At 47.5% G+C, this 14,661-nt stretch overlaps 1 protein-coding gene across 1 annotated transcript in view; it reads right to left on the bottom strand.

The window, feature by feature from the left end:
* Positions 1 to 14,661, bottom strand: part of CNTNAP4 (contactin associated protein family member 4) — a 1,902,933-nt gene that overhangs the window by 717,568 nt on the left and 1,170,704 nt on the right. Inside the window, exon 7 of the mRNA XM_078675664.1 lies at positions 13,939 to 14,082. Within this exon, the coding sequence (XP_078531790.1) occupies positions 13,939 to 14,082 (144 nt within the window). The remainder of the gene's footprint in view (positions 1 to 13,938; positions 14,083 to 14,661) is intronic.

Raw genomic sequence — 14,661 nt, 5'->3', positions numbered from 1 at the left:
GATCAGGCAGGTCCCTCAGAGCAGCAATGTCCTCACTGGTTGGGTTGGGGGCCTCCTTCTCAGGTGCCTCCTCAACCTTGACAGTTGAACCTTCAGGGACTGGTTTCCCCTGCCCCTTGTAGCTCTATTATTTGAATCAATCAATCAATCAAAGACATTTATAGAGCGCACTACTCACCCGGAGGGTCTGAAGGCGCTAGGGGGGGGGTGCTGCTACTGCTCGAACAGCCAGGTCTTGAGCTTCTTCCTGAAGGAGAGGTGGTCCTGGGTCAGGCGGAGGTGGGTCGGAAGGGAGTTCCAGGTCTTGGCGGCCAGGTGGGAGAAGGACCTTCCTCCTGTTGTCGCTCTTCGGATGCGGGGGACGGCGGCGAGGGCGTGGTTGGTCGATCGGAGGTGGCGTTTGGGAACGTAGAAGTTGAGGCGGCTGTTGAGGTATCCTGGGCCTTGGTTGTGTAGGGCTTTGTGTGCGTGGGTGAGGAGCCGGAAGGTGATTCTTTTGTTGATCGGGAGCCAGTGCAGGTCTCTCAGGTGTCTGGAGATGTGGCTTCGTCTGGGGACGTCGAGGATGAGTCTCGCCGAGGCGTTCTGGATACGCTGGAGTCTCTTCTGGAGCTTGGCGGTGGTTCCGGCGTAGAGGGCGTTGCCGTAGTCCAGACGGCTGGTGACGAGGGCCTGGGTGACCGTCTTCCTGGTCTCGGTGGGGATCCACCTGAAGATCTTACGTAGCATGCGCAGGATGTTGAAACAGGACGAGGAGACGGCGTTGACTTGTCTGGTCATGGAGAGGGAGGAGTCCAGGATGAAGCCCAGGTTGCGTGCGTGGTCTGTCGGTTTGGGTGCGGTGCCCAGGGCGGGGGGCCACCAGGAGTCGTCCCAGGCGGAGGGCGAGGAGCCCAGGATGAGGACTTCCGTCTTGTCTGAGTTCAGTTTCAGGCGGCTGGTTGTCATCCACTCGGCTACGTCTTTCATCCCTTCGTGAAGGTTGGCTCTGGCGGTGGCGGGGTCGTTGGTGAGGGAGAGAATCAGCTGGGTGTCGTCGGCGTAGGAGATGATGTTGAGGTTGTGTTGGCGTGCGATGGCCGCGAGGGGGCTCATGTAGACGTTGAAGAGGGAGGGGCTCAGCGAGGATCCTTGAGGGACGCCGCAGATGACTCCGGTGGCCTCTGACTTGTACGGTGGTAGCCGGACTCTCTGTGTTCTTCCGTCGAGGAAGGAGATGATCCATTCCAGTGCCTTCTCATGGATTCCGACGTTGCTGAGGCGCTGCACTAGGGTGCGGTGGCAGACAGTGTCGAAAGCCGCGGAGAGGTCTAGGAGGATGAGGGCCGCTGTTTCTCCGTTGTCCATCAGGGATCGGATGTCATCAGTGGCAGCGATGAGGGCGGTCTTGGTGCTGTGGTTGGCTCGGAAGCCAGACTGTGAGGGGTCGAGGGAGCCATTTGTCTCGAGGAAGGTGGCCAGCTGTTTGTTGACGATCTTCTCGATGACTTTGGCTGGAAACGGGAGGAGCGAGATGGGGCGGTAATTCTTGAGTTCGGTGGGGTCCGCTGTAGGTTTCTTGAGTAGGGCGCTGAGTTCGGCGTGCTTCCAGCTCTCCGAGAAGGTGGCGGTGTCGAAGGAGGTGTTGATGATGTCCCGCAGGTGGGGTGCGATGACAGCGTCGGCCTTGTTGAAGACGTGGTGAGGGCAGGGGTCGGTTGGAGATCCGGAGTGGATGGAGTTCATCATGCGGACGGTGTCTTCGGTGCTGATCGGAGTCCAGGCGCAGAGGGTGGTGGTGGGGGGCGGTGGTTCGTTCGTGGCGTGCGTCGGTTGAGTGCTGAAGCTGTTGTGTATGTCCGCGATCTTGTTGTGGAAGTAGGAGGCGAGGGAATTGCAGAGGTCTTGCGAAGGGGTGATGTCGTTGTTTCCGGCGTTGGGGTTGGAGAGCTCTTTCACAATGTTGAAGAGTTCCTTGCAGTTGTGTGCGTTGTTGTCCAGCCGGTCCTTGAATGCAGTTTTCTTGGTGGCGCGGATCAGTTGGTGGTGCTTCCGGGTGGCAAGCTTGAGGGTGGTCATGTTGTCCGGAGTTGGTTCCCTTCTCCAGTCTTTCTCGAGGGCTCGGCAGTTCTTCTTGGAACTCATGAGTTCGTCGGTGAACCATGGGGCCTTCTTGCTGCCGGGTCGGTTGGGCGGGGTCCTCAGTGGGGCGAGTTCGTCCGCGCAGTTGCTGATCCACTTCGTGAGGTTGTCGGCGGCCTGGCTTGGGTTCGCTGAGCTGGCGGGAGGGTGCTGGCTCAGGGAAGCGGCGAGCTGGTCGGCTGTGATCTTGTTCCAGCTTCTTCGAACAACCTGTTGCTGGTGGTGGTGGATCGTCGTTCTTCTGAAGGTGAAGTGGACGCAGCTGTGGTCCGTCCAGTGTAGTCCGGTGGTGTGGCTGAAGGTGATGTCTTTGCTGGATGAGAAGACGGCGTCAAGTGTGTGTCCGGCGAGGTGGGTGGGGGTGGACACCAGCTGCTTGAGACCGAGGTTGGCGAGGTTGTCGAGCAGGGTGATGGTGTTGCGGTCGTTGTTGTTCTCCAGGTGGAAGTTGATGTCCCCCAGGAGGATGTAGTCGGCGGAGGGGAGGGCGTGCGGGCTGATGAAGTCGGCGATGTCCTCGCTGAATTGTGTGCGTGGTCCCGGGGGTCGGTAGATCAGGGTGCCTCTGAGGGTGGTTTTGGGGTCCATGTGGATCTGGAAGTGCAGGTGTTCGGCGGTTGTCAGGGTGTCGTCGGTGTTGGTCTTGATGCGTATGGTGTCCCTGTAGATGATGGCGAGGCCTCCTCCAGTCTGGTTGTCGCGGTCTCTTCGGGTGATCTTGTAACCCTCTGGGATGGCGATGGCGATGTCGGGCGCTGAGGAGTCGTTCATCCAGGTTTCCGTGAGGAAGGCGACGTCAGGGGCTGTGGTGTCGAGCAGGTTCCAGAGCTCAACGTCGTGTCTGTGGACGGAGCGGGTGTTGATCAGGATGCACTTCAGGTGGGTGGTGCTGGTGTTCGGCTTGGTGGGTGCTGGTGTGGCGTGGGTCCGGTTGCAGGTGAACTTACAGGAGTGGCAGCTGAAGGATCCGTGGGTGCATCTCGGTGTGGCTCGGTAGCAGCCCGGGGTTCGGCCGGAGTTGAGTGCGTTGAGTTCGGTGGCGTTGTAGGTCCGGCGGGTCGGCTTCCGTCGGTGGGGGCCAGGGGTCCTGGCACTGGGCGCGGTCCAGGCGCGGACGGGCGCAGACGGGCTTACCTTTGGCGCACCTTCGGCGCTCAATCGGTGCTCCCGCTGCGCGCGTCCGCTGCGCGGTCGCTCAGGGGGCGTCATAAGAAGGGGGACGGGAGGGCGGGTCTGCTGGGCTGGCCGAGCGGCTGGGCCAATGGGCCGGTGGTGGGCGGGGCCGCAGGGGGCCAGCGGCGGGAAAAAGTGGCGAGCGGCCGGCTCAGCTGTGGCTGGGCCGCTCGGGGGTGCTGGGGGGCGATTGAATCGGCAGGCAGGAGCAGTAGGCGAGGCGGCAGGCAGGATCAGCAGGCGAGGCGGCAGGCAGGATCAGCAGGCGAGCAGGTGAGGGGGTAAAGGGGTGACCCGGCCTCGAGAGGCACAGTGGTCACTCCCGCGGCTACCAGGCTCTCCCCTTAAGAAGGGGGACGGGAGGGCGGGTCTGCTGGGCTGGCCGAGCGGCTGGGCCAATGGGCCGGTGGTGGGCGGGGCCGCAGGGGGCCAGCGGCGGGAAAAAGTGGCAAGCGGCCGGCTCAGCTGTGGCTGGGCCGCTCGGGGGTGCTGGGGGGCGATGGAATCGGCAGGCAGGAGCAGCAGGCGAGGCGGCAGGCAGGATCAGCAGCCATCTGGGGGATTTTTCCAGGCTCCAGACACCCTTGACTCTCTTCGCAGGCGGCGATAGACCGTGTGGTCAAATAGACGTGCCAGCAAGACCAACATCTCCATGTTTTACCTTTCGGGTAGTCTGCTCCAGGCTATTGCCTAACAGAAAACCTACAGGTATGGCAGGGCTCACACCTATTTTTTAGAGACCCGGAGGACACAAGCAGACTCTTCACAGAAGTCATACTGGCTCCTGTGTCTTTCAGAGACTCCACTCATTGATGATGATTCACTGCCTGTACTTGGAAGTATTTTCTATCATATGGGCTTTTAGCACTTTTAGCACCATCTCTTTATCTAAGAACACTAGGATTACATCTGTCTGTTCCCCAAAGCTAACTGGGACTATCTCCTCACCGAGAGCTATGCTTGCCAATCTAGGTCTCTTTCCACTGGTAGTGAGCTATGCCCTTTTGAGATATTTGGCATCACAATTGAAGTGCACATACTAGTAGCACTCAGTCACCATCTACTTATCAAAGAACCCTTCTTCTTAGGGTCAGACTGGGACTGATTACAACTGAACCCTTGAAAATTATTATTGGGGCCTTTAGTAGTCTTCACAATATTCCACCCAAATCACTCAGCTTTTCTTTCCAGGTGCATGTTCCATTTTAAAATACAATAAATGAATCAACAAATAAATACAGTGCACGGAGAGGCAGTCCTTGACATTTACTCTGTTCTAACGTAAAAAATGCTACTGATGGACCAATATAAAAGATCATGTGAGGTGTTTACATTTATGTTTATATTGCCAATAATCTCTAAGGATCATTAGTTCAATTTAAGGCCTCCTCAACAGATGCATTCTTCAGGAAGCATATAACCTGATTTTACAAAAGCCTTTATAAAATAACATAGGATTACTTGAAGCATATTTTATAGGGAAAGGCAGTCAGGAAATGGCAAGAACTACGGGCCTGATTATGATGGCGTTCGGACTTTTGTCCGACCGCCATCATATCGGGGATGGGACCGCCCGACTTGCTGTTGGGAATCCCACCATAGGTATTACAATACGACCACCTACATGGCGGTCGCAATGTGTATATTTTAGGTTTGTATTGTGGCGGTTGCGGCGGCCTACAGAACACGCCACTGTACAAAAAATACACATCGGACATATCCCTGACCAATGTGGCAGGCACCATGCGACGCTTGCCACATAGTGCATTGATATGTAGGGGGACACCATAGGTGCCCCCAAAATCCCAAAGCTGAAGGCCAGGGATGAAAGGGTGCCTGCAACAGACCCCCAGTGTTCCTGTTTGCCAGCCTTTTCATGGCGGGAAGACCCCCATGAAATGGCTGGTGGTAAGGAACCTCATAATCCCTATGGTGGTACCTGGCAGGCACCGCTACCTTTGTAGGGATGGCGGAGCCTCAGACGGTCCCGTCGGATCCGTGGAGGTCGGTCTCTCCGACTGCCCTCATAATGAGGCAAATGCAAAAACAACAATTGATGGACAGAATGCAGAACAATGTCCATACATTTATCACAGTACAGAGATCCATAGTTGTTTTGCTCACCATGCCATTCCAGTTTGAACCCTGCCATATGCAAATCAGTCTTGACCCTGGGCCCAATGGGAACAGTCCAACCCGAACTGCCAGGCCAGATCCTCCCTGGACTCGAAACAAGCATCCTAGGACTGTTTCGGGGATTCACCCCTCTTCAGTCAGGATAGCTTGACTCCAGTGGCATGGAGAGCAGAGGACCCACGTCTGGGCATACCCGTCCTACTCGGGGTGACAACTGCAAAAACATAAATTGCTGGACAGAACACAGAACAATGTCATACACTCACCTCAGTACAGAGGTCTGGGCCTAAATCCATCCTTTTTTGCTCACCATGCCATTCCAGTTTGAACCCAGCCATGTGCAAATCAGTCTTGACCCTGTACCCAATGGGAACCGTGCAGCCCGAACTGCCAGACCAGGTTTTCCCTGTACTGAAAACAAGCAACCAAAGACCGGTTTCGGGGATTCAACGCTCTTCAGCCAGGATAGCTTGACTCCAGTGGCATGGAGAGCACGGGACACACGTCTGGGCGTACCCACCCCACTGGGGGTGACAAATGAAAAAAAAAAATAATGGACAGACTGCAGAACAATGTCATACATTCACCCCAGTACAGAGATCTGGGCCTATATCCATCAATTTTTTTGCTCACCATGCCATTCCAGTTTGAACCCAGCCATATGCAAATCAGTCTTGACCCTGTGCCCAATGGGAACAGTCCAGCCCGAACTGCCAGGCCATGTCCTCCCTGGACTGGAAACAAGCATCCTAGGACCAATTTCTGGATTTCACCCCTCTTCAGCCAGGATAGCTTGACTCTAGTCGCATGGAGAGCACAGGACCCATGTTTGCGGGCAGTCACCGATGGTGGTGGGACCGCCACCGAAGGGCTGATGGTGGCAGTCCCATGCCATTGTAATGAGTCCCTAAGAGTACCCTATAATCAAGAGCTTCACTAGCCTTGTATAAAAAAAGACTTTGCTCATTCTTAACATGTTTCCAAGATATTAGAGACATTTCTAGAAGCAAGAACAAGCATATTTTTGCATTTTTCATCATTTTCAGAAACTTCATTTTTTTACACCTTGGAATTTACTAATGTGGTCAAGAATTAGGTATTTCACAGTCAAAATGCATCGGAAGATTTCTTTTTTACACCCATTCAAGGTCAACTTCTTAATCTTTTTGAGTAGGTTATAGATGTTGGATCAATCATTCCGGAGAAAAAAGTAATACTTTTATTTAATGCTACCGCTGTCAATATTCCAAAAACTTTAGTTCATAGATATAATTCCACACAGCCAATTAGGTATTTATGTTACACCCAATTATTATGATTTGTTCAAACTCAATTATGAGGCCATATTGATTAAAGTATGTAACCTTTTAAAATCGTATATCTACCTCTTTCAAATGCTGGTAAAATTGCTTTAAGGAAAATGTTAGTTTTGCTCTTTTCATTTTTTTTTATTTTCAAATTCCCCATCAGAATTCCTAAAACAATATTTTTCTGAGGTTAATTCACTGCTACACAGCTTTATTTGGAACAATCACCAGTCCTGGTTGTGTTCCCTAAATTAATATTACACCAAGAGCATGTTGGGCTTATTCTGCCTAATTTGCAATCCTATTATCAGGCTGCACTATTAGACATCTTTTCTCGCTTGACTGATATGTATTGTGTCCTTAATTTAGACAATTGCTTAGGGCCTTTTTATGTCTTTTGCCATCTCGGCATTCCCAGGATTATCAACAAGGACGTGGTGAGCCCGCCTGCCCGATTATGAGTTTAATCCAGGGCGGGCGAGCGGTGCAGCAGCGGTCTCACGGTGTTTGTATTTGTATTTGTATTTGTATGTGGTATTTATAGAGCGCTAACTGACGCACGGAAAGGAGCATCCTGGCGCGAAGACAGTGTACAAATACAAAAGTAAATCTAGATGGCCGCCATTACAAAACCGTCCGACAAACCATAGATCCAAGTTTTTAGTTGCTTCCTAAAGGCATTCTCCTGTGCCAGGAGTCTAAGGTATTGGGGCATGGCATTCCATGCCTTGGAAGCCAGTACCTTGAGGGTCTTACCTCCCTTGGTTTTATACTTAAATATGGGGATGTTGATTATATTACCACCTGACTACCTCAGGCAACTTAGAGGGTTATAGCGAGAAAAACATCTTATAAGATACTTCGGACCTGTCTTATTTAAAGCTCTAAAGGAGGTCAACAATAGTTAAACAGGATCCTCTTATGTAACGGAAGCCAGTGTAAGGTCTGAAGCACAGCAGAAGCAGAGGATCTTCTAGGTAATTTAAGTACCAACCTCGCTGCTGCGTGTGGTACACTCTGAAGTTTTTTTTAGCGTGGATATTTCACCCCAGCCATCAGGCCGTTGCAGTAATCTAGACGCGATAATCAAGGCTACTGCCACCATCTTTCTAGAATCAGTGGGCAGGAACTCGAAAAACTTCTTTAAAGATTTAATGATACTAAAACAGCTTCCTGCCGTATTCCTTACGTGCTGGTCGAAGGAGAGAGCGGAGTTAAATAGTACCCCTAAATTTCTCGCGGTTTCAACTGGCGGGGGCGGAGCTGGGGAATCCTCAGGCCACCAGTCCTTAGGACAGAAATGAGCCTCTTTGACCAGTGGTAAGATCTCTGTTTTATTGGCATTGCATTTTAGGTGGTTGATGTTCATTCATTGGAAGACCTCCGTCAAACAGCTCTTAAAGTTTTGTTCTATATTGGTAGAATTTTTATCCATGGAGACCACTAACTGAGAGTCATCGGCATATGATGTAACAAGTATCCCGTATGACTCTATGAGTGCAATGAGGGGGACCATATAAACATTAAACAATAGGGGGCTCAAAATTGAGCCCTGCGGGACCCCAGATGACACCTTTTTTGCGTTGGATAGGAAAGGGCCCAGGGAGACTGTTTAGGATCTGTCGGTCAAAAAGGACACTATCTATGCCAAGGCAACTTCTGTTATTCCTATGCCTCTCAGCCTATCAATCGGGATTTCGTGGGAGAGGGTGTCAAACGCTGCCGTGAGATCCAGCAAAATCAAGACAGCGATTTTTCCGTCATCCTGCAGAAATTTGATAGAATCAGTAAGCTCGATAAGGGCGGTTTCAGTCGAGTGTTTAGGTCGAAAACCTGCTGACTGTGTTGACTGTGTTAGGCTCCTAGAGAGCCTTAACATTATACCGCCACATTGAGAGTGCCTGTCGCACATTCCTGCATGGTGTGGCATGCACAATCTCATGAATGCCACATCATGTAGGAACAAGGGTATAATTCCAGGGGGGCATAACATGTGCCCCTCCACTTGCACCCACAGGCGCAGATGTGGCTGGACCTGCATTTCTATCACTTTCTTCAAGGCGGGATCCCCGCCATGAAAAGGGCGATGGATATGCAGATTGTAATATGCTTGGTTGTGCCAGCATCAACATCACCAGCATATTCAGGCCATTTAAAGACCACTGCCACAGTGGGAACCTTGATCCCGACAGAGGCAGAAGTTTCCTGGCAGGCCCCTCACAACACTCAAAATACAGCTGATGGACCCACCAGGGTGGTGGCGGTCGGACGACCACTGTTTAAATACAGTGGTCCCAGGAACACCGTATTTATAAAAATAACAAACCTAGGCAACTGAAGGGTCCTAAAGGATGATAGGTACAATGGCACAAAAATATATATAAACAAAATACAATAGACCTAATGCAGTGTACAGGGAAAAACTAACAGAACCAACTAAGATGGTGGTGCAATTTATTTATTAAAAGTATACATCATATGGAATATGTTTATAAAATACATGGAAATAACACAATTGTTAACACAGTTTGCACATTTACAAATGTATCATGAATCATATATTAAAACATCAATCCAGTCATAAAAAACAACCAAGTGGGTACATGAATTATCTCTACGCGCGTTTCGGCGTCTCAACACGCCTTCTTCGGGAGAACCACTTGCTGATTCTAAAAATAGAACAATGTATAAATTACAACACAGTATGTTATTCATCCAGTACACTGCAGTGCAATACATTTACTACATTAACATAGCTACTGAAACTTTATAGGTTGGTTCGTGCAGAGAAAGAAAAGAGTTCCGATCACCAAACGAAAATGCATAGAAATTTAGTGCACACTATTATGCGAAGGACTGCATGCTGGGATATAGAAGCCCGACTATCAGGAGTGAGAATGAAGGACTAGATCCATATAGAAAACTATAACTTGTGACTTAAGTGCTCAATTGCGGGTATATATATATTCTTACCTAAAAAGGTTTTAAAATTATCCTGCCTCAAATATCAGGAAGCAGGAATTCCCCTTGAATTTATACATAATAATTAGGGTATTTTTTTTAAATAAATTCAAAAATTATATATTTGATTTTCTTTGCAGGTTCTTCTAAATTTCGACATCCACAAAATTTAGACTAAGTATTAATTTCTTGACTCTTTTCATCATATTTAAATATAGTTTGATGACTGTAATAATTATAGTCCTCAACCATCCTTGACAAGACACTTAAAAAGGTAAACTGGGTTCAATATAACTGTGCTCCATTCTCAAAACAAGTTTCTAAAAATCGATTTTATAACCACACATTTTAAATTATTCCTATTTCCTCGCAGGACCCTAGGGCGAAGAAGGCTAGAAGCAAGCATCGTTTTAACTCCTATCTTTGTTAATATAACATCTATCTACTACCGGATTTGGGTATATAATTAGATTACCCCATATAGGTAACATTATATAACTTCCCTTAATTTAAGATTAATTTCGATTTGGGTTGCTCAACACCACAGGAAATTAAATCTATGTCCTTTAACTCCTACAGGACGACATTCAGGTTCTTTTCATATAATTCAACCTGCTTCCTGATATTTGAGGCAGGATAATTATAAAACCTTTTTAGGTAAGAATATATCTATTTTCTGAGATGACTCACCCGCAATTGAGCACTTAAGTCACAAGTTATAGTTTTCTATATGGATCTAGTCCTTCATTCTCACTCCTGATAGTCGGGCTTCTACATCCCAGCATGCAGTCCTTCGCATAATAGTGTGCACTAAATTTCTATGCATTTTCGTTTGGTGATCGGAACTCTTTTCTTTCTCTGCACGAACCAACCTATAAAGTTTCAGTAGCTATGTTAATGTAGTAAATGTATTGCACTGCAGTGTACTGGATGAATAACATACTGTGTTGTAATTTATACATTGTTCTATTTTTAGAATCAGCAAGTGGTTCTCCCGAAGAAGGCGTGTTGAGACGCCGAAACGCGCGTAGAGATAATTCATGTACCCACTTGGTTGTTTTTTATGACTGGATTGATGTTTTAATATATGATTCATGATACATTTGTAAATGTGCAAACTGTTTTAACAATTGTGTTATTTCCATGTATTTTATAAACATATTCCATATGATGTATACTTTTAATAAATAAATTGCACCACCATCTTAGTTGGTTCTGTTAGTTTTTCCCTGTACACTGCATTAGGTCTATTGTATTTTGTTTATATATATTTTTGTGCCATTGTACCTATCATCCTTTAGGACCCTTCAGTTGCCTAGGTTTGTTATTTTTATAACTATTGTGCCCTGACCTAGGAACTTGGAACCAGTCTCAGGGGGTCCCTTTCTTATATATTCCCAGGAACACCGTACTCATAATAAGGCCCTTTGTCTTTACAATGATGGAGGACACCGGGATTTCTTCACCAAAGTTTGCAAAAAATAGTTATAAAATAATTCAGGAGCAACTTTGGCGTAAAAAATAAGTTTTTAAAGAATTGAATATACCAAACTGTCATGAGTTTCATTTATTGAAACATTTATTGGTTTTGGATTACACCTCTCCACTGAGGACTCAACTAATGGGAATGTATGGACTTTGATGAGGTTGCTAACCCAAACACAATACCTCATGGTAATCTTATGATCGACTAGGTATTGCAGACAGTAGTATAGGTAAGAAGTTATGGTTCAGTTATTTGAAAATCAAAAGCTATTGCATTGTATTCGATATTCCTTGTAGGCCAAGCTTATGCTATTTTAAAAATGATGTTTATAAAAATAATTTTTATTCAATTTTCAAACATGTACAACATGTGTAAATACCGTGCCGTCATGTACCAAAGACAAGGCTCCAGATCACAGGTACCATCCAATGCAGTATATATGTTTACCCAATGAAAAGACAGTCGGAAAGGGAATTTGGGGGCCCTAAGCAGGGTCCCCGTCCCCCGTGGTCCACTGCTAAGTGGCCAGGGGGGCACATGTGGTGCCCCCACAGACATCCATGCACCATGTGCCAGGCACAACCTCGTGCCAAGCACATGGTGCATGCATGTTTTCTGGGCTGCAGCACAAGCTGCAGTAGAAAAAGGCATTTTACGACTGCCTACACAGCGGTCTGATCAAATATGGTGGGTGGGACTGCCGGTTCCTCATCGGCCGGTCTCAATCCCTCGTCTGACGGCCATCGTAATGAGCCCCTTTAGTTATAAGCCGTTCAGGACTGCACATTTTAAGTGCATGGAGCATCTTTCCCATTGAATTCTTTATTATACCCCTAAATGATTGAACAAGTTTCATCCCTCTGTTAGTAATCGCTGTTTTAGATTTCATGTAGAGGGAGAATGGGATTGACTTCATGTCATCACTACTTGTCCTGCACAGCATGCATTCTAAATTCAATTAGCAAGGTTTCTGAGCTCACTAATGCATAAGCCTTTTCTGTAAGAGCGTTTTACAACCTTATTTAGGATTACTAGCAGTTCCAGGCCTCGATGATTTCCTTTATCTGAACGTAGGTTTATATTTATTATGATATCGCTCCTTGGTCTTGCAGCACTGGAATTAAACCAAGTCCCTGCCCTGTTTTATTGGTGACGTTACATTTTTCGAACATGCACATGAAAAAAGAAATAATGAAATGGAGATGTGTAACAGTATTTAGTGTAATTTAGACTCATGATGGATGTCTTACTAGTAAACCCATGTCTCAGTATGAATTTTGTGTTATATCTATATTTGTATTCGATTAGGCAAGTGCCTTGTCCTATATATGCTTATCTAAGCTATTCTTAATGTTATTATAATGATTTGCTTTAACAAAGTTTTCATGTATCTTTCTTGCGTGAATTTTCAATCTATGACGCCACTGAATAAGCCCGACTTGAAAGTTGATGTGAAACTTTGGTAGAAAGTTTGCATAATGCATATTCTGTAAGTATCCGGACCAAAAATGGCTGTTGAGAGCTCTTGCTGTGGCAGAACTTTGTTTAAAATGGCAGCTACACGTAATGCCTGCAGTCAGTGATTCACCCTTCTAGCAGTTGAAAGAACACGCATTGCCACCTAGAATGTACTGGAGCTTCTCAAACTGCGTAATGTCCTGGCCCTGGGTGGAAAGGAAATCAGCAGACTAATAGACCTTGTTAAGAGCTGAAAGCTGCACCATCTGCAGATTCGCTCTCACAGCATTTGGACAGCTGCCTGACAGCCATAACCGACTCACAGTTTGCTACTTTAGATTGAATTTTAGGATGCACGTATTCTTCTTGCTGGCACCTATCACCGCGCATCAGAGTACATTTCCTTTTTTATTTCTTTAAAAATGTATGGTTACGTGGGACACAATTTGATTTCTTTCTAAGAAGTTTAGGACGGTGCTGCTTTTTTGGAAGCATTTGTTCTCGTTTGTGCTCGATCAAAACTTCGGAGCCCACACAAAATTAAGGGGCCGATTAGGATGGCGGACGGACTTGCGTCCGTACGCCACCCCTGAGTAGGCGGGACCGTCCGCATGGGCAGCGGCGGTCCCTCCATGGCAATTAGGATGTGACCGCCACCCTGGCGGTCACATCCTGTATGTTTTACATTGCGGCGGGTGCTGCTTGAAGCAGCACCCGCCGCAATGTAAAAAACGAAAGCTGTGCATTTGCATGCACAAAGCGGCAGGCACCGCGCGGTGCCTGCCGCTTCGTGCACGCAAAGGCAGGGGGGTACCATAGGTACCCCCCCATGTGCACCCCCCACGCAACCTTCACCCAGGGGGCCCGCAACGGGCCCCCAAAGTGATTGTCCGTATGCTTTTCCACGGCGGAAAAGCCGCCGCGGAAAAGCATTACTTTCCCTACATCCTAATATGGCTGGCGGTGTCTGATAGACACCGCCAGCCATGTTAGTGCTTTTCCGCCGTGGTCGCCTTCCGACCGCGGCGGAAAAGCGGCGGACAGATTGTGAGACCCACCAGCCATCCTGATTTGGCGGTGGGTCTTTCAGGCCCCCTCGGCGGATTTCCCGCATACTCCGGGCCGGCGGTGGGTTCCGCCGGCCCGGAGTATGCGGAAAATCCACCATCATAATGACCCCCAAAGAGTGTGAATTTTACAAGCATAACTACAGCGCCTTGAGTTAATATTTTGAACACTATACTCCTCTATTTGAAAAGATATGTACAACGATGTAGCTCAAAGCGGTATTCTTACCATTGCATGTATCTGAGGATTGTGATTCTTGGCAAAATCGATAATGTTCACACTGTTGTAATAAAGATTCTCAAAACATCCATGAAAGTTTTTGTGCAATATTGACACCGATTTTCCAGGTGCTGGAATCCCGCCAAAGCTGAGCTTAGAAAGAGAAAAAAAATCAATAATACTATTAAATAATTTTCAAACAATTTACTGACAAAGAGCAAAAAGCCATTTGAACGCCAAAGCCTGCAAACATAAACTAGAAACTGCTTGATTTATTGAATAAATCTCTGGGCCACAGCACCAAGCTCACTTGAATGGCAAGCAAAAGAGTAGTATATGAAGTGTTGAATCAGGCAATTACAGAGGAAGGAAACCACCCCTGATGTGCTGGATACTTTGAGGTTTTCCGTTTTGTGTTTCATTCAGATAAACTGATTTTCGAACTAGAATCTAGTGTTCTCTTGTCCTTGCTCTCTGTACACACTACAATTATCACAGTTGCTGTTCTGCAGCAGATATACAAAGGAACCTCCTTCTCCTGCGTAAAAACCTTCCTAACTAAAATTGAAAATATGAAGGGGCATATTACCAAGCATTAGCGAAAAATATCGCTAAGCTTGGTTAGCGGCTATATTAATATCGCCGTGCTTCGCCTATTTTTATCGCTAAGGAGCCTTGATATTATCAATGTTTATCTCCTAAGCGATAAAAATCGGCCGAAATGCATGTATA

The sequence above is a fragment of the Lissotriton helveticus genome, chromosome 2_1 (genome assembly GCF_964261635.1).
Source record: "Lissotriton helveticus chromosome 2_1, aLisHel1.1, whole genome shotgun sequence".
NCBI lineage: Eukaryota > Metazoa > Chordata > Amphibia > Caudata > Salamandridae > Lissotriton > Lissotriton helveticus.
The sequence above is the reverse complement of the archived record's forward strand: the minus strand, read 5'-3'. Positions and strand labels throughout refer to the sequence as shown.